Here is a 20,005-nt window from a genome sequence, read left to right as displayed (position 1 = left end):
AAAGAGCACACGTCTAGTATGCGTTCGAAGAGCTCACGCCACGCTGAGCACCTGGTCGGCCTTGATAGCTCGCGCCTCTGATGACGCTGCCTCTCCTCGAGGTGGGCCCGTTGCTGGCGGCAGAAATTGAGTTGACTCTCGAGCCATACATGCCGGGCAGGTGACTAGCCCTCCTACCACCAGTCTCCTCACGGGCACCGGCCAATTGTTGAGCGAACGGACTCTTCTTCCTCAGAGCTGGGCCCTTCCAGTAGATGACGTAGACCGACACGACGAGCAGAAGCGAGATGCAGAACAAGATGGTAGATGCGTATGCCAGAGGATTGGAGCCGATGTTCTGGAAGAAGGGAGTTGCGGGGAGAGTGAGCACACCAGCAAGGAAGTCACGAGCCCAACCGTTGCCGCCTGTAGCCGAAGCACTGTATGGCCCGTAGGCGCAGATCATGTAATCGATGGTGGCCATATAGATAGCGTAATTAGCGATACCGATGATAGCAGAGGCGACCATGCTTCCAATCCAGTGTAGTGGAGGTCCAGTTGAGGTCCATGCAAAGATGATTAGGCCGATGGGAAGGCAGGGGGCAGTGAACAGCAACCACCAGAGTCGAGCTTCGTACTGCGCAATCTCGTCACCAGGGCGCTCTTTTCGGAGCCTTTCATTACGCTTGATGGCTGGGAAGAAAGAGAACCAAGCTAGGAGGTAGCCAATACCGATGGGGACGAATGCGAGACCGATGGCGAACGCCGCAAAGTCCCACTGGGCGTACACGAGTGCGTACGACTGCAGGAACATGAAAATGATGGCATCAGAGAAACCGGAGAGCAGGGAGAGGACAAGCACTATTGGCTCGGTAAGGAACATGCGGAAAGGACGAATCCAGGTGGTGATGATCTCGTGGGCGCTGAAGCGCTCCCTCCAGGGCGTGAGCTCGTTGGGTCCCCAGATGTTGACTGGCTTGCCGTTCTTCTCGCCCTCGGCACGGCGCTTCTTTGCAATGCGGTTCATAAGAACTGTCGTGCGGGTCTCGGGAACAAGGAGGGCGTGGGCAATCTGGACAGCACCGCCAAAGATCAACTGGATCCAGATGTTCCATCGCCAGGCCAGGAACTGTTCGACGAAGCCACCGACAATGGGGCCGAGTACCGAACCGCCGACGGACGAGAAGACGATGAAAGCTACGGCATACTGCTGGTTATCAGGTTCCTGGAAATGGGTCAGCAGTCTTCTTCCGTGTTGAGTGTTGCCATACATACCCACATATCAGCCACCATGGCCAATGTGACGGAGCCACCAGCAGTGGAGAGACCACCAAGCGTACGGAAGGCGATGATGGTCGCGTAGTTGGGCGCAATGCCCACTGGGATTTGGAAGATGTTTACAAAGAACAGACTGAGCTGGAGCACAGGAAAACGGCCCAGCTCCTCGGACCACGGTGCCCACAGCTCGCATCCGAACGCGTATGCGACGAGAAAAGTGGCCGCACCGACACGCGCTGCTTGAGCACTGACACCGAACTCTTCTGAAATGCCGCCGACTGCGTTGCTGTACAGTGACGTGTTGAAGTTCATAGAGACCTGAACTAAGAAGACGACGGACAGAATCATCCACTTCTTCCACTCTGGGAATGAGAAGCCAAGCTCATCATAGCAGTCTTCTTCGGTCATCTCATAGCGGTCGTAGGTGCCGAACTTCTCGTAGTGGGCGCGGTCATGGTCGTTTGTTGCCACGCGGGCTGGATTTTCATGCAGCTCGTTGCTGGGTTCTGAATAATCCTTCTTTTCGTGAAGAGCAGCTTCATTGTCATGGACAGTTTCGGGGTCGTGAATTTCCGGCCTCACTTCTCCGGCGGACGCCATGTTGGATGCGTTGTGATCTCGTTGGCTTAGGAGGTGGTGACCGCTTTGTATGTTTTTGCAAAGCTGCACGCGACTGTGGGGATGATAACGATTGACAACTTCACCCACGGTTCCCCAGTTTCTCTGTACCGGGTTTGGACTGCGGGGTGCGTCGAATAGCGTCAAAGGGGTGAGTACGACGGTAAACTAACGGCAGCCAGCTACGTTCTTATAAGTGGGAGCATGCGAACATCAGCGCATCAGACCAAGGCTGTGCGCATCAGGCGTCGCAGGCTGGAAGACGTCATATCGCAGCGTCTTGGTGACCGGCCGTCATGTTACGCTGGATCGCGGGTGAAAGAGGCTTTTCGACAACGGCGGGTTAGCCTCTCACAGCGTAGTGATGCAATGGTTATTGTGGGTCTGGCCTGACGGGTGGTGCGTGATGCGCGCATCTGGTTGTGTTGCAGATGTGAAGGATGCTTGCCCGATACGTCACTACCTACCTGTTGCACGCACAAGTCCATCGCCGCTTACTCGAGCTCTTCCCCAACACCAACACCAACAGCGATCACACAACACCAAGCACTCTGAGGTCTCGTCTGCATCTCAAGCACTTCTGCAGCCGCCACTAAGCAGCGCCGATCGCTTATGCCAAGCACGCCCAAACTCTTGCTTTCGTCAAACGATTGTGCGAAGCGCCCCTGACGTCACCCTCTGCCAACCAACTGCACCGTCGAAAAATCCCACATTTGCCCACGGGTCCCCGGCATCTCACCCACAAACAAGTCTCGCTCCACTTCCAACATCGCGACGAATAAGAGCAGCGGCGCATTCGCGGAGAGGCGCCATGTTACGGTATCGTGACAATCGGCATCCCCATTCGGGATAGTCCGAATAATGTGGCCGCAGAGCCGCACCCAATCGTCTCCACTTTTCGAGTCGTTTGAGATGCACTTCATCTAGAACTTGACTCAATCGACACTGACACAAGGCCCAGCCTTTGTGATTGACACTACGTATCTATCAACGACCAACTGCCGCTAATTAGTGCTGCCCAGCGGTTTCGAGGAACATGTCCAGAGGTCCCGCGTGGAGATGGCTGCTGTGTGGCGAGGGCAAAGTGTAGATGTAGGCACTGGATTGCGTATCTGAGGGTATGGTGTCGACGATTTGTTACCGCATACGGCCTAAACTTGGAGAAACGTGTTGATGCTTTCATGGTGAGAGCACTGTGAGAAAACAGCGGGTTTAATGGGAGGCGTTACTCACAATGAGAATGCCCTTTTGAGAAACCCACTTCTTACTTTCCAGAGGCTAAGGGGTAGTGTTTCCTTTCAGAGAGAATGCTATTAAATTACTACATCTGTGGATGTGTCTGTCTTCGTGCAAGGGGCAAGGCAGATTTGTAGATTAGACCTAACGCTCTTTGTACTAGAGTTAACTTGTTATAGTCTTGATAGAAGTGTGCTGCGTTGCGAGCACCTACATCTCGAGGAGGTATCATGGCGTAGGGAGGCAGACAACATTGTTCGTTATAGGAGGTACATCAGCCTAGGAGACTTGATCGCCAACATCGATGTTCCGATGAGGTTTGACAGAGGCTCAACGTGATTGGGTGATGACAGCCCAGTTAGGAAATCACGTCGAATCACGTCATTTTTTCTAGGCACGCCCCACCAAAACCAGGCCCGACGCGACTGCCCGGACGCTTGCCGATGAGCCTCCAATGTCTTGCTTGCGAACGACCCCTTCTACACAGCGACGAGCCGAACGCTACCATAGCCAATGGCGGACATTCCTGCATTACCAGATACGGGAGCTAAGAAGCAGCGTAGACGTCCTGTGAATGGTAACTTTGCGCGATGGTTTGTGGCGAAGGTCGGCTAACGCGGATCATCAGCTTGTGCGACTTGTCGAGCGAGAAAAGTAGGTTACGCGAGAACTCTCTTGATCAAATCTGTGTAGTACAGCTTGCTTGTGTACCAGCGTAGAATGCCATCTTGAATTCTTCTCTGAGTAGAGCGCAAGAAGATTCGAGCGCTGACGGCATCACAGGTCAAGTGTGATGAGCGACCAGATGGCTGTCTCAACTGCGAAAGACTGCAGCTGAACTGCGTCCAAAATGGTGCACTCACGACTGGAGTCAAGAGGTCCAGCGCAGCACTGGAGCCACTTGGTATCAAGCGGAAGCGCACGTTCCGATCATGTGTGGCCTGCCGTGATTCAAAAGTCAAATGTTCAGGCGAGCGACCGACGTGTACACGGTGCGCGCAGCGAACAACCGCCTGTCTTTACGACACAGAGACCAACGAGCCTGCTTGGGTACAAAGCATATCGAATACTGTCTCAGCAGTGACAAGTCCAGACGCAAGCGTAGCCACCCAGAATCCCCAGATGCCGAGGAATGCTTTTTCATCAGCCCCGACGGATCTTGCTGCGGTTGATTGTCCGCCCGGCTTAACTTGGTACGTCGTTAGCTTCTTTACGTGTGTTCTGCTAATCATCCATTCCCAGGCTGTTCGCGCAAGAACTACCTCCAAGAGCTCGACTGCACACCCTTCTTGAGGCCTATTTCAACAACGTTCAACCCATCAGGGTGTTTGCGTTTGAGCATAAGCCAACGTTCATGCGCATGCTTGATGAAGGCCAACTCACCAATACATCAGGTCAAGCACTCCTACACATCATGTGTGCTCTTGGTGCACGATTCTACGCTTTAGAGTACAGCGAGTCATTTGCGCCCTTGCCAAAAGAACTAATACAAAACGCGGGTACACAGTGGGCGAAGATTGCGGAAGAAATGTTCTTTGCCGATTACAGTACCATCTCGACAACTAAGCTCAAGGTCCTCATTCTTCTTCATGACCAAGAAGCTAGAACCGGAAACTACGCTGGATCGTTCCTGCTTACCGGCCTGGTAATACGAATGGCCCATGCCCTACAACTGAACAACGAATCCTCTACCGACGTCCTGTGCAAGAAGGAAGGCCCCAATGAAGCATCAGTGAAAGAGTGTCAGAGAAGGCTTATGTGGGCCTGCTACATGCTTGACGTGTGGGCAGGTAGTGGCGTTGATCACCTTACCATTTTGAACGAGAAGGACATAAAGATACAGCTTCCGTGCAACGAACGTCAGTTCCTACTCCAAATACCTGTAGTAACCGAACGCCTTGAGGAAGGCCAGACCTTGGACTTCATACCCAAAGCTGATCTGCCCGAGAAACCCCGGGATAACCTCGGCATGGCAGCTTACTATGTCCGGATCGTCAGTATATGGCGCAGAGTCCTGAGGTAAGTTATTCTCCGCAGTCGAATCCGTTGAAAAACTCATCAAGTAGATTTTCAAAACACATGAACGAGGAACAGCCGCCATGGGAGCCAGGCTCGGAATTCTCCCAGCTGATCGACGATGTCCAAACTTGGAAAGCGAGTCTACCATCATGGTTGGATTTCTCCGCTGACAACATCTACATCCGCCGAGAATCCCATCAGCTTGGTGCCTTGTTTCTAAATCACTGCATGTACCACCATGTCTTATGCGACATACATCGGATCGCACTACCCGAGCTGTACCGGAACCAACAGCCGTACGAGTTCCCTCCTGCACAGCACGCCTTCATGTCGAGGTTGCGGATGATCTGTTTTGAGCACGCTCAACTCATGTCTGTGCTGGTAGCGACGGTCTTGCAACATGGCATCAAGCATTTCGCAGATCCTATCTTACCATCATTCGTGTACAACAGCAACCGCATCATGCTCTATCATATCGCTAGGATTTTAGATCATTCAAAGCCCGACTCACGAACGGTCATATCCCGAACAGTAGAGCTGGTACAACAAAACAACAAAGCGCTGCGAGAGATGTCTTTGATGTACCCACTAGCGGAGCCATTATACATCACGACCGAACGCTGGCTAGATACCGTTCGGAATGGTCTTGCACGAGGTCAATCAAGCACATACATTGCTCCTCAGGATCCGTCGGAAGTGCGCACTGAGGTGCAGCAAGCTATTGAAGCGTCCAGTCCCAACCTGAACGACATCCAATCCGCTCAACGAAACGTGGAAGTGGCTTTACTTCCACCAGTCATGAACAACCTAGAGCCCTCGCCATCATCAGCCAACGACTATACCTATTCAGCACCGTCACATGATCCAATGAGCTCGAGTCTTGCAACGCTGGCAGATGTAGCCACACAGCCTGGACAGTTGGGGCCTGCAATACATGGCGATCTCTCAACTGGAGACCTTGAACCCGTCTTCAATCTGGACGATTTACAGAACTTCTTCGAATGGGAGACAAACAACGGCGAATACGCTCAGCTGACTGGGTTCGAAGGGTTTGGTCCATTAGGCTGGGCCAATAACTTCTCCAGCATGTGAATATCAACAAGGAGTTACCTTGGTAATTAATGCGTATCTCGCTTCCACAGTTCTAGCGAGAAGCTCGTTCTCCCAGCAGCTTGCCGCAAAATTTGCTCCACAATTCGACTGAGGTTCTTCACATAGGACAGGTGACGCGCTTGTCGGCCTACCCTCGCATAAATCTGAGTAGCGAGATGACATCGATGCGCTCGCAAGCCGCGAGACTTCTCGCTGGTTACAGAACCGTCTCGCGACTCCTCTACCGGAATACCTATGTCGCAATACCCGGTTCCTTGAAATACTCAAGCACCCCTTGGGCTCCAGGACGGCTTCCAAGCCAAGTTGCGGCCTACTCGCGAGGCTTTCCGCACATAGCCCAGCTGCTCGACATCAGTTTTGAGCGCAAGACGCTGGTGGGCGCCATTCATGAGATCGCAGAGATAGGCTGGGGTAAAAAGTAGGACTGAACAGTACCCCATTGACCTTGGATAATCCTGCCTTTAGAGGTCGTAAATCTACACAATAAAGGATTAGAGATCTGTGGTGTCTCATGTACGTATTTTTCGTTTCCCAAATCGAAAGACCATCATATTGTACAAAACGAACTTAACTCTGACGATATTTCACGCGTCGCTGTCCTCCAGCTCTCCCACTTGAGTTCAGTCCTCTGGGTACCGATACACCCCAGCCATAAGGGCATCGTAGACAAACCCCATCTTCGGCGCTGAAACACCACCCGCAATACCAACATTAAATCCAACTACCTCTTCAACCAAACCATACCAAGCTGTCTTTCACGCGTACAGCCCTTCCCGAACGACCGGAGTTTCAGCAACGACATAAAAGACGACGATAGCGCTATATGGGCAGTCACGCATGCATGCAAGACTCAAGCCAGGCCTAGGGTGTTTCGAACTCGGCTGTCAATAAATCGACAGGGTCGCTGGTACTACACGCAGTTTGACTGTGCACCTCATCACCGCTGTTGTTCTCCCCCCCCCCCCCCCCCCCCCCGAAGAAAAAACACGTCACACCTCAGATGCACTTGCAGCCATATCGACCAGCATGCGGTCCAAGGCCTTACTGCAGGCCTTCAAGCTGAGCAACTCAGGCGCGCTCGTGGAAACAGCATCGAGCTAGCTTGTCGTGAACGCGCTGCAGTCTTCGAAGCCAAGAGTGTGGCGTGAGATGTAGATAGTAGCATAGGTAACTTGAAAACGCGATTCATCGGGTCGTAGTGCGCATCTATCCGATTCGATCACTTGAGAAGGTAACCGCGGGCTATCTTCATGCAAATCATAAGCCGTGCCCAAAACGACACACGTCTCATGATACACGAAGAACAAAACATCTGTCCAACGTTCCTGAGGCTCGTTGGGCGGTGCCGAGCCGTTCGTAAGTGGAAGCAGCAAGTGTGGGATGTCTCCCCTTCACTTTCGGAAAAGGACGCGCGCAGCGATTCGATTCTCGTTTTTGCAGTCTACCGTGTCTGTGCGCGCAACGCCCAGATTCGCGCAACGCCCGCTTTTTACCAGTAAAAACACCAAAATCTCTTATTTTAAAAGCTAATTAACTCTACTATTAGTAGAGATAAAGACTAACTTTCTATTAGAAAGATACTCTATTTATATAGATCTATAAGCTAGTAGTAATTCTAATCTATAATATATAGTATTAGCTATAATAATATTTTTTACTAGTAGAGTAAAAGCTCTAAAACTTTAATTAAACTCTTAGATATTAAAATTTAGAGTATAAACCCTAGTCTATAGAGTATTCTTAGTATAGGACTTTTTTTAGTATCTAGTATAGGTCCTTATATATACTACTTTTCCTAAAAATATAAAGTTAAAAGTTGTTATAGACTAGCCTTAGGGTAGGATGTAATAAGGGTTAATATAGTATTGTATCTCTTAAGGAGGTAACACGTTGCGTATCCTCCTAATATGTCTATAGGGCACGTAACTGCCCTATCTTACTTAAGGCTTAGACAAGGTCTAAGCCTATAATATACCTCCTTTTCCTATCTCTCCCTAGCTAAATATATTTTATAGGGTCCTTTCTATATTTTACGTAGATTAGAGGGACGCTAGTAGTAGGTAAACCCTAGAGCTAGTTATAGTTGCGTAAGGGCCTACCTCTTAGTAAGTTAGCTGCTAGTCTAGTCTGTAGTTTACCTAAGGTAGTCCCTACACGCACCTAGGTTGTTTTTATTTTGTCTAGCGCACCTGCCTAAGTTAGCTACTGTACTACTCTACGCTCCTGCCTAATCTACCTATCTTATACCTACCCTATATTTTTTATATTATACCTATACTTAACCTACTATATCTATTATTACTTCTAGTTATAGCTACTAGGCTACCAGCTAAGGAGCTAGTAGTCCCCCTAGAGGGGGCGGTTGTAGTCTGCTACAGTCCCTCCCCTCTACCTATAATATTCTTCTAGTATTTTTTTTCTATAGTTTCTAATTTAGTTATAGAGCCTAACAGTATATATAGAAAGCTTGCTACTGTTATATAGGCAACTATAAGGTTAAGAGCAATTTAGATAACAAGGACCTAGTCCCTATCTCTGCTAGTGCTGTCCTGTGCTGCCTATACTACCTTCTTACTATCTTTACTAGTTAGCCTTATATATATCCTACTTCTGTTATAGGCCTACCTGCCTACTAACCTTCTACAGCTAACTATATTTCTAGCACTAGTAAGATATACTATACTTACACTAAGCGTAAGCACACTTATATATATAATAATAACCTCTTTACTATAAACACTAAGCTCTACTATACTTAGCGTAACTTTAAGTAGTACATCTAAGTATATATCTCTATCCTAGCCCTATATTCCTAATTAATAGTAGTTAAGGTGTTAGTATACGCTAGTAATGCCTATATTAAGACACCTAGCACCTAGGGTATAGGTAGTAATAAGGCTAACTAAGGGCATTAGCCTGTCTTCTACTGTAAGTTACCCTCTTAGCGCCCCTATAGGTCTTTCTTTCTAACATAACAGTCTTATTAGGTACCTACTATAAGTATTAGCAGGTGTATAAGGCTACCCTTAACTTAGCCCTAGCTAACCCTACGCTAGTAAAGCAGCTAACTACCTCTTATACTGCCTGTGCCCCTACTAAGCCTAGTACCTAGGTTACCCTGCCTACTATACTGTTATCTAGGTGTTATAGCAGTAACTAGCTTAATATATACCTTTAGTAGTTTACAGCTACTATAGGGTTAGCCTTCTAGTCCTAAACTAAGCGTATAAACTAGATAGAGGTAGTCTAGGCCTATACTACTGTAAGTTTTTCTGCCTATATTAGGTATATAGCTAACTTAATCTAAAGAATGCTATTAACTAAGTTAAGCACCTGCTTACTATGCCCTGCTGCTGCCTAGAGTACACTCTGCTGTCCTGCTTATCCTGCTGCTACTGCTCTAACTCCCCTAATAAGCGCTGCTTGTCTATCTATTAGCTCTGCTTACCTCTCTACTATTACTACTCTTCTTCCCCTATTAAGTTACCTATACCCCTGCGCTGTTACTATACTTCCTTTCTTATAGAGTTACCTATACCCCTATACTATTACTATTCCTCCTCTCTTATAAAGCTGCGCTTATTTACCTACTATTACTGCTTACTATCTATTATAGAGCTACACACACTCTACTGTAACTTTAAGAAGATATTATAGCTAACACGTAGTAGCACTATTAAGGCAGATAAGGTAGATAACAATAATAACTATAAGGTCAACTGCTGCTGCTGTATTGCGTAGAACTAGGCCTAGGATATAGCTACTGCTGCCTGTTACTCCCTATCTATTAACAACTCTATCTTTTTTAAGTATTAAGGCTTACTACTGTTTGTCTAGTAGTATAGAGCTTAAGGTAGCGTTATACTAATACTATAAGGTCCCTAAGCTCTTCTATGCTAGGCTGCGTGCCCTATACAGTATCTCCTAATAGGACCCTATAAGGGTTATTATAAATAATAAAAGTTTCTTCTTCTCTATATCTGTTTTAAATATGCTGTGTGTATTACTATAAAGACCTCCTATACTGTTATATCCTATAACGCCTTTAGTAGTTCCTATATTAGCTTTATATATCCTTTCTATTTAACTAGAACTTATAACTTGTTCTGCCTACAGGCCCTCTTTTCTTTTAGGATAGACTCTACCTCCTATTTAGCTAGGGTTAGGTTGTCCTCCTCTAGGACAACTAGCATGCCTAGTCTACTTTCCTGCAGGCGCTGTGTTAGTAATAGGTTAGAAGCTGCGTGTTCTAGTAGGTCTATATACACTGTCTTATAGAGGTTACCTAGTAAATCTAGAGTAATAGTTAGAGGGGTAGGAACTGCAACTACTGTGTACTAGGCTTATAACTAGTTAAGCTTCTAGCTTAGCCTATTAGTTTTTACGTTATAGAGGGAAAACTACACTCTATCTCCTATATAGTACTACTCTGCAGGCCTATAGCTACAGTCTGTTGCGTTCTAGGTGTGTTATTACACCTATGCTATAGCTGCCTAGATAAGCTCTGTACCTTACTAAAGGTAGTCTAGGAAATAGACTGCCTGTCCCTATAGCGTGTTCTAGCTAACAGTTAGTAGCACTGTTGTCTGCAGGAGGTCTACATTATAACTGTAGAGGAGTAGGTTAGAACTAACCCTAGTAACTAAAGAGTTGTAATTATTAAGTGCTAGTTAGTAGGCTAGAAGATAGTTAGGCTAGTTATTCTGCTTAAAGTTAACTATAACCTATAGGACTGCCTATACCTCTTAGTTAGTACGCTCTATCCCTCTATCTGTCTAGGGGTAGTAGGCTGTAGAGAGTAGCTAGTCTACCCCTATAAGGCTACACATTATTATCTAAAAACATCCTAGCTAGTCTAAGCTGCAGTCTGTAATAATAGCGCTTAAAAAGCCCTAGAACTGCTACTACGTGTTGCAGAAGACCTTAGTGTAATATTCTGTTGTTATAGAAGTTATTGCTTTAAGTTACACATACTTAAAGAGGCAATCTATAATAACTAGGAGATAGCGCAGTGCGTCCTTATTAGCCTAAGAAAGGTTAAATATAAAGTCTATTAAAATCTAGGACTAAAAACAGTTAGTAATAGGTAATAGCTAAAGTAATCTCTACTGTTAGCGCTATAACATATGCGTGCTAAAATAGTAGTAGTTATAGATATAACGCTAAACATCCTATAACATCCCCTTCTAGTAGAAGTTACGTCTAACAATGTAGAACGTGGCGTTAGCCTCTAGATAGCCTATTAGGTTAGATTTATGTGCCCTTTAGATTATTATAGTTATAAGTAGCTTCTAACACAGAAGCTATATAACCCTACGCTACAGCAGCATGCTATAAGCACTAAGTGTGCAATCTGCAATTTACTAAGTAGTCTTAGCCTTAGGAGGGAACTAGTAGGCCCTATTACAGATAGTAGACAGGCGCACTATATACCCTACGTCCTGCTAAACACCTTTATTCTACAGTAATTATATATACGTATTAATAAAAAGTAGAAGTATACTAGGGCCTAGTGTACTAACTACTAACACTAAAACTAGGGTTATTATCCTATAGACCCCCCCTAACCTCCTATTATAGTCCTGTTCCTAGCAGCTCAGCGTATCTAGTTAGGCTGCTAGGCGCCCTAGGCAGAAGTAAAGGTAGAAATAGAACTTTAACAGCTCCTCTACCTATTAGTGCTGCCTCTTACTTAGCCTGCGCGCTGTAGTAAAGTACTAGAGGTTCTTATAGTTAGTTAGGATAGTAAACAGCCTAGCAACAGACCCTAATTTAGCTGCCTAGACCATTAGGCACTTTATAACAGTAGTTAACCCCTTATTATAGATAGTGTAGTTCTGTTGTTCTATTATAAGTATAGCAGAGTAATACGCTACTAGGCAAAGCACCTTCCTATACTATTAAGAAAGGCAGCTACCTAGCGCCTTACTAGAGTAGTCTGCCTCTAATAGTGTTTCTTACTTAGGGTTCTACTAGGCTAGGACTAGTTCTGTTATAAATGCGTTCTTTAGCTAGTAGAACGCTGCGTCCTTCTCCTGCCCCTACCTAAACAGGATATCCTTCCCTATAAGTTAATTGTTAGGCGCTGGGCCTAGAGGTACCTCTACCTGTCTTAGCAAGCTACTATAGGGCTAGTCAGCCCAGACTATATAAAGGTGTTAGAGGTTATTACTAATACTCTAGTAATTAGTCTTGGTACTACACACTACGTACCTTAATACACCTACTATCCTCTTTAACTCTATCCTCCTTTATAATTGCTTTGTATATTCTTTATATTCTAATTACTCTTATATTGTAATTTAAGATAGACCTAAGCTACTATAAGTCTTAAACTAAATTATCTAGGCTTACTGTCTTTCGAGAGGGACTAAGACAACCTACCTGTAGGAGAGCTGGTAGAGCGTAAGGTAACACCTCCCTCTGCAGATAAGAAGATACCTTAACAGACACTAAGTGTCTGTAGTACCTTAAGAGGATCTATAGGTCCTCTAGGCAGTACACCTTACCCTAGAATTTACATCTATAGGGCAGCTTTAGCTAAAGAAGGCCAGAATAGCCTAGAAGTAGGTAATTAATAATAGGAGTTAGAAAACTTGCATAAATAGTTATAAGAGATAAAAGACTATAAGAAACTTTCCTTTCTTTATAAACTTAGACGTAAATACAACAAAGGAGATCTAGTAATAATTCTATCCTTCTAAAAAGTACTAAAAGAGGTAGAGAAACTACAATCTTCCCTATCTATAAATCTTCTATAACCTAAACCCCTATAGAAGTATGTAAAGCGTAACTGCACTAAATACAACTATTAGAAGAGAGATTATAAAGGATACTTTCTCTAATCTTTAGTTAATTTCTTTATAGAGGAACAAAAGATTAACTTTAGTATAAGGTACCTCTTAGAGAACCTAAAGATGTTATAGCAGGCCTACTGCACAACTAACTACTGTAATCAGCTAACCTAGGAACTAACGTAGCAAGAGCTAAAAATAATTATGCTAGATACTCTAGGAACGCTAGCTAAACGCAAGTAAGCAGCGTATAAATCCTTAAAGTAATATAAGTAGTAGAAATCTTAGTTCCTTACAGATATGTTAGATTTTATATATCTACTATAGGAGGAACTAGGCAACTTATATACGCTAGAGCTTTAGGTTCTAGAATATATTACTATACTGCTCTCTAGTATATAAAAGGACTTATTCCTTATGCCCTATAATTAAAGAGACATAATCCTAAAGGTAGAGGAATAAGCTAACATTATTAACTAGAGACTAGGTTATTATAGCTAACAGCTACCTAAGAAGACTCTAGCTAAGGGTAAGATAACTAACAAAGGACTATAGAAGCGCTAATTTAGTAACTCTAGGTTAGAAAGGAATATAAAAACCCTAAAAAAGTTATTTAAGTCTAAGAAGTTCTGTAAGGAGCTAGTAAAGGGTAAAAAGTGCTAAGATAGGCTACATAAGACACAAAACGCGTACCTTAAGTGCAGAGAAACTAGTTACTACTACCCTAACTGCCTAAAGCTAAAGTTAAACTAGAAAGACCCTGCTCTAGATAAGTTAGGAAAAGACAAGGGACCTAAGAGCTAATCTCCTCTCTTATAGCCTATATTAAATTATCTAAGAAAAAGAAGAAAAATATCTCTCTTTATAAGGTAGTGTACCTAGAACATATACACCTACTTACAGTTAAAGTATCTATAGGTAACACAGAGAACGTAGAAGCCTTAATAGATAGAGGGTTATAACTAAACTTAATTTAGTTCTTCTAGTAAAGGAGCAGGATCTAGAGGTTATACTATTAAATAAAATAGTGGCTAAAGGTGTAGGCAGAGCAGAGTTACCTATCTACAGAGTAACTACAGCAGAAGTATCTATTATTAACTCCTGTAGAAGACAGGAGGTCTAACAGATACCTTTTGTAGTTATAGACCTACAAAGGTACAAGATATACCTTAGATTACTCTAGATTAACTAGATAAACCCTAAGCTAAGTTATTTAAGCTAGCGTATACTCTTCTAAGGGAAGAAGTATAGGGACTCTTCTAAACTAAAGAAAATAGTGTTAAAAGATGCTAAAGAGTTTAAACGCACTATAAGAAGTCCCTTAGCAGATGTTTATATATATATAGTAAACTTAGTAGGTACATATAACCTAATATCTGCTAAAAAGGGCCTAATTCTAGAAGTGTATTACAAATATGCGTACTTAGGAATAGAGGATAATGCTTAGGTCCTACTAGAGCATAGAGAGCATAACCTAGCAATTAATATTACAGAAGGAGTTAATTCCCCCTACTAACTATTATATATGCTCTCTGCAACAGAATTAAAGATACTAAGGAAGTATCTAGCAGAATATCTATAACGTGGCTAGATAAAACACTTAAGGTTGCTAGCAGGGGCGCCTATTCTCTTTTTAAAGAAGAAAGACAGTAACCTATAACTGTGTGTAGACTATAGAGGTCTAAACAAGATAATAGTTAAACACTACTATCTATTGCTACTAATTATAGAGTTACTAGAACAACTAGCGTAAGCTAAGTTCTATACTAAAATAGATGTACGTAAGGCATATTACTATATCTAAATTAAGAAAGGGGATAAGTAGAAGACTACTTTTTAAACCAGGTATAGACATTTTAAGTACACAGTAATGCTGTTTAGACTTACAAATACTTCTGCCTAATTTTAGGCCTATATAAATAAGGTACTAATAGGATTAGTTAATATAACTTATATTGTGTATCTAGACAACATATTAGTATACTCTAAGACAGAGGAAGACTACGTTAGACATATTAAGGAGGTCTTAGAGAGGCTTTGTAAAGTAAACCTCTATATACACTTAGATAAGTCTAAATAGCACTATTAACAGATAGAGTACCTTAGGTACATAGTCTTACCTAAAGGGGTAAGCATTAACCTAGATAGGGTTAAAATAATCTAAGAATAGCTAATTCTGCGCACAGTTTATAATATCTAAGTATTTATAGGCTTTATAAACTACAATTAGAGGTTTATTACAGGGTTCTCTAAATTAGCCCTGCTATTAACCTAATTAACCTAGAAAGGGCCAAATTCTGCCAAATCTAGTTAAGCAATAAGGAAGGAGGAGAGTTAGCCTCTTAAGCTAAGCAAAGAATCCCTATAAGCTTTCTAGAATATAAAGGATTTATTTATTAACGTACCTATCTTAGTTTATTTTATACCTAGGAGACAGACTAGGATAGAAGTAGATGCCTCTAGAGGCGCTATCTCAGGAATCCTCAGTTAACTAGTCCCTAGGGAGGGGAAGCTGGCCTAATAGAGGCCTATGGACTTCTATTTAAAGAAGTTAATCTAAGCAGAGTACAACTATAATACTTACAACTAGGAACTTCTTGCAATTGTCTAGAGCCTACAGCATTAGCGAAGATACTTAGACAGTACCTTCTTTAAGATCCTAACACATTACTAAAACCTAAAATAGTTTATAGAGATAAAGGTTCTTAGTTATTAGCAAGTAAGGGCATACTTAGTATTACCTAAGTTTAACTTTGTAATTACTTATTGCCTAGAGTCTATAAACTCTGCGGATAGACCTTTACAGCGTTCTAATTATATAAGAAAGGTATAAGACCCCTTATAAAAGTACAATAAGGCTTTTATATAACTGCTTTAGGAGATCCTAACTAGGAGGAAACCTAATACTCCCCTAGTAGCAGCTATAACCCTTTGTTTGTCTGTAAAAGAAAGAAAGGACATAAGGGATCTTAAAAGAGAAGAGTTAAGAGAGAACAGTTATATAGAGCTAACAACGGACTTAGATAACACAGACAAACTCTCTAGCATAAAAAAAGAGTTAAGCAACATTAAAATAGGACTAAATAACCTAGAAAAAGACAATATAGCTAAGGAGAAGCGCATCTTGCTTATAAGGCTAAAAGATAAAGTATAAGTAATTAAAGAACATTATAATAACCTAATATTAGCACACTTTAGAGCATAAAGGACCTTAGAGAAGATTTAGCGCAGATACACCTAGAAGGGCATTACTAAGGACGTATCTAACTACTGCTACAACTACTTAGTATATAGGAGATTAACTGCTGCCTAATATAAACTATACAGGTTATTATAACCTTTACTAGTGCTAAGCTAACTATAGAAGGACGTAACAATAGATTTTATTACAGAATTACCTTCTAGTAAGGTAGCTAGGCAAGTGTATAACTCTATACTAGTAGTAGTATATAAACTAACTAAAATGTCACACTATATACTAGCTAGGGCTAATTAGGATAGAAAAGATCTAGCATATACCTAGATTAGAGATATTATCTACTTTTACAGCGCGCCAGCACAAATTATCTTAGAATAAGGGCTGCTAATAAACTTAAAGATGTAGGAAACCTTTAACTACTATTTAAACTTAAGACAAGTCTTAACGTTAGCCTATTATCCCTAGACAGATAGCTAAACAGAAAGGCAAAATCAGACTCTTAAACAGTGCTTATATTGCTACTGTACTCTAGAATAAAACAATTAGGCCCTATAGATTTTAATTGCAGAATTTATGTACAATAATAGCATTTACGCATCTATAAAGGTAACACCTTTCTAAGCCTATTATAGTATAGATCTAAGGGGCACAGATTAGCCTACTTCAGCATTAAAAGGCAGAGAATCTCCCCTTACAAAGGAATTAGCTGCTAGAGTTATTTCCTTATAGGCTACCTGCAAAGCAAATATAGAAAAGTTAAATAAGTATTAAAAGAAACACTTAGATAAGAAATAACTACTAGCACCCTTTAAAGTAGGTAACAAGGTACTAGTCTCTAGTAAGAACATTAGGACAGTACGCCTAAAAAAGAAGCTAGACTAGAAATACCTAGGACCTAGGACTATTACAGCCTAGATTAGCCCTAGTGTATACAGAGTAGACCTGCTAGAAATAAAAGGGATCTACCTAGTATTCTATGCGTTACTACTAGACCTATACACACTAAGAAGCTAACTCCTAATTATATAGAGATAAATACAAAAACCTATAGTTAAGAGGGAGAAGAAGGTATAGGATGTAGAAAAAGTTATTAATAGAAGGTAACTAGCTAATAGACAGTAGGAATACCTTATTAAGTAGGACAGATTCCCTAACTTAGAAAATTCCTAGGAAATTAGTACAAATCTTTCTAAAGAAGGGCTAAAACAATACTAGAAAATAATAAAGTAACTACTTAGACTGCGTAATAAGATATTAAGGTTAAAGTTTAAAAAAGGGGGGGACTAAAAAGGCTAAATACCTTTACTTAATTATGATTTTTCCCTATAGGGGGTTTTTAATTAATAAATATTTAATAGTTTATGCTAAGGGAAAACATAACCCTACCTTACCCTAAGAAATATAGACTAGCTAAAGTAGACATCTTTTAGCCTATTATAGCTATTTCTAATATAAGGAGATAAAGAAAGTTATACGCTACGTTATACAGTTATAATTATAAGCAAATATAGAAAAATTAGTATAGAAGAACACCTTTCTAGTATTATTTAGACTATCTAAGAGTGTAATGCACCTAATTGCTATATTAGTCTAAAACTATCTACTAACTACAAACTTAGGTATTATTAATCTAAACCTTCTATTATAAGGAATATCTACTAACTACAACTACTACTATAGGTATAAGTAGTAGCCTTACAACTACTACAAGGCTTCTTAGCAGCAGCAGCGGTAGCAGCAGCGTCGGCAGCAGCCTGCTTAGCAGCCTCCTGCTCCTCCTACTCCTCCTAGAGTTAACTAAGGGTCTTTCTAGTACCTGTAATCTGGTACTTTAACTATAAAAGAAGTTAGACATTATTAAAATAGGTTAAAACGTGCTATAATACCTTCTTACAGGGGGTAATAGGCGCGTCTAGATTAGACTTGCCACTACTCTCCTCTAATATCTTCTTTTGCTTTATCTTAGCCTTAACAGCGCTAGCCTTAGATTAATCTTACTTCTTAATATAGATGCTTAATAAGGTCAACTTACGTATGTAAGTGTGGCTATTATAGAGCGTAAGCAGCTCTTCCTGCAGCAAATAGTTCCTACAAAGGTTAGATTATGCTATAATAAGCTAAAAAGAGACAGAATATACTCTTAAATTATACCTAGTAATAAGCTAGCCTATTTAACAATAGACTTGCCTATTACAGTCTTCTTATTAATAGACATAGGCGTAGTAGTAGCAAGTATTATAGAGGTAATCTTAACGCTAGCTATATTAACAATAGTAGCATAAGCAGTAGTAACTAGGTAGTAACTAGAGTAAAGGCGCGCTATATTGCTAGAAAGCCTTAAATAGCTATTAGCGTACTTATTAGGGCCCTAAACGTGTTAAAAGATACTAAAACAAGCTAAAAGGAGATAAAACACGTACTAATAGGTAATTCTTATTGCTATTATAACACTCTCTGTAGTAGTAGGCCTAGGCGTCCCTATAACGCAGGCTACCCTATAAAGCTAGGTTAGCAGAGAAACAACAGTCCCTATAGACATTACTATTAGTAATGTAGTAGAGACAGATTATACAGCACTACTTAGCAGTCCTACTGTTCTTAGCAATGTTAATCTTACAGCAAGCAGGCATTAACATAACAGCTATAGCAAATAGTAGTTAGTAATAGTTAGTAACAGTTAGTAGTGGGTAGTAGTAGTTAGGAGCAGTCTAAAAAAGTTACTAAGGCGTGTTGTGTAGTACTATCTGCCAAAACATGTTAGAACGTGCTAGAAAGACCTAGAAAATCCCTTAGCTATCCTTACAAAAGTGCTAGACAGAATAGGTTAGTACTTACTAAAATAAAGTAGGATGTAGTAGTAACTAATAAAACTAGGGGTATAGATAGCTTATATGCTGCCAGCTACCTAGTTAGAGCTTTAGCCTGCGCAGGCGGCTGCCTAGACCCTAGAGGTAAAGTAAGAGGTAAGAGAGGATTTCTGTTTAACTTTTACTAGGTAAAGGTAGAATTAGTATTAAGCCCTATCTAGCCTTACAAGGCGTCTAAAACGTCTAAACCTAGTTAGAATTAGCTATAACAGGATAGACAGAGTAAACACGTCTAAAGCTAGGCTAAAATAATATAGTATTGCTAATTATACTATTGTTTAAGCCAAACAATCTAGAGAAGGGAGGCATTGTTAGGCGCTGGGCCTAGAGGTACCTCTGCCTGTCTTGGCGAGCTACTATAGGGCTAGTCAGCCCAGACTATATAAAGGTGTTAGAGGTTATTACTAATACTCTAGCAATTAGTCTTGTTACTACACACTACGTACCTTAATACACCTGCTATCCTCTTTAACCCTATCCTCCCTCGTGATCGCTTTGTACATTCTTTACATTAATTAAGTAGGGCAGTAATATTAGAGGAGGCTAGGATAAAGTCCTAGTAGAAGTTAGTAAACCCTAGGAAACTGCAGACCCTGCGTAAAGACTGTAGGGCTTCCTAATTATAGATAGCCTTAACCTTCTTAGGGTTAGGATAAATGTCCTTTCTAGCTTCTATAATATATCCTAGGTAGTATACTTCCTTTATTACAAATACGCACTTCTTAGGATCTAGATACAGCCCTACATTGCGTAGGAGCATAAGAACTCTGCTAACCTTCCCTAAGTAGTCTGTCCTAGACCTGCTACTATAAATAAGGATACTATCTAGGTACGTAGTAGTATAGTCGCCTAATGTCTCCTAAAGCGCGCTGTTAATATAACGCTAGAAGGATACTAGTGCT

General features: G+C 42.0%; 2 protein-coding genes across 2 annotated transcripts, besides 18 other annotated features; one reads left to right on the top strand and one right to left on the bottom strand.

Annotated features, from left to right (window-relative positions):
- Positions 1–13: 13 nt before the first annotated feature.
- Positions 14–1,857, bottom strand: EKO05_0001080 (uncharacterized protein; the record flags this gene model as incomplete). Its single annotated transcript, XM_038937664.2, has 2 exons — positions 14–1,204; positions 1,255–1,857. 2 exons carry the CDS (start codon positions 1,855–1,857, stop codon positions 14–16), a joined length of 1,794 nt encoding a protein of 597 aa, XP_038801842.2.
- Positions 1,858–2,385: 528 nt separating this feature from the next.
- Positions 2,386–2,425: a tandem repeat.
- A 1,141-nt stretch (positions 2,426–3,566) lies between these two features.
- Positions 3,567–6,222, top strand: EKO05_0001079 (uncharacterized protein; the record flags this gene model as incomplete). Its single annotated transcript, XM_059635574.1, has 5 exons — positions 3,567–3,688; positions 3,740–3,765; positions 3,895–4,304; positions 4,354–5,130; positions 5,178–6,222. The coding sequence occupies exons 1-5, from the start codon at positions 3,625–3,627 to the stop codon at positions 6,220–6,222; spliced, it is 2,322 nt and encodes a 773-aa protein (XP_059491557.1). The 5' UTR covers positions 3,567–3,624.
- A 974-nt stretch (positions 6,223–7,196) lies between these two features.
- Positions 7,197–7,218: a tandem repeat.
- Positions 7,219–7,685: 467 nt separating this feature from the next.
- Positions 7,686–7,727: a mobile genetic element.
- A 50-nt stretch (positions 7,728–7,777) lies between these two features.
- Positions 7,778–7,909: a dispersed repeat.
- Positions 7,779–7,788: an inverted repeat.
- Positions 7,779–7,909: a mobile genetic element.
- Positions 7,900–7,909: an inverted repeat.
- Positions 7,910–8,033: 124 nt separating this feature from the next.
- Positions 8,034–8,218: a dispersed repeat.
- Positions 8,061–12,320: a mobile genetic element.
- Positions 12,315–12,318: a direct repeat.
- Positions 12,317–19,614: a mobile genetic element.
- Positions 12,319–12,523: a long terminal repeat.
- Positions 12,319–19,614: a mobile genetic element.
- Positions 17,955–17,990: a tandem repeat.
- Positions 18,002–18,025: a tandem repeat.
- Positions 19,411–19,614: a long terminal repeat.
- Positions 19,608–20,005: part of a mobile genetic element that runs on past the window's edge.
- Positions 19,615–19,618: a direct repeat.

This window comes from Ascochyta rabiei, chromosome 2, assembly GCF_004011695.2.
Source record: "Ascochyta rabiei chromosome 2, complete sequence".
Taxonomy (NCBI): domain Eukaryota; kingdom Fungi; phylum Ascomycota; class Dothideomycetes; order Pleosporales; family Didymellaceae; genus Ascochyta; species Ascochyta rabiei.
This window is presented reverse-complemented; position numbering and strand designations above follow the sequence as displayed.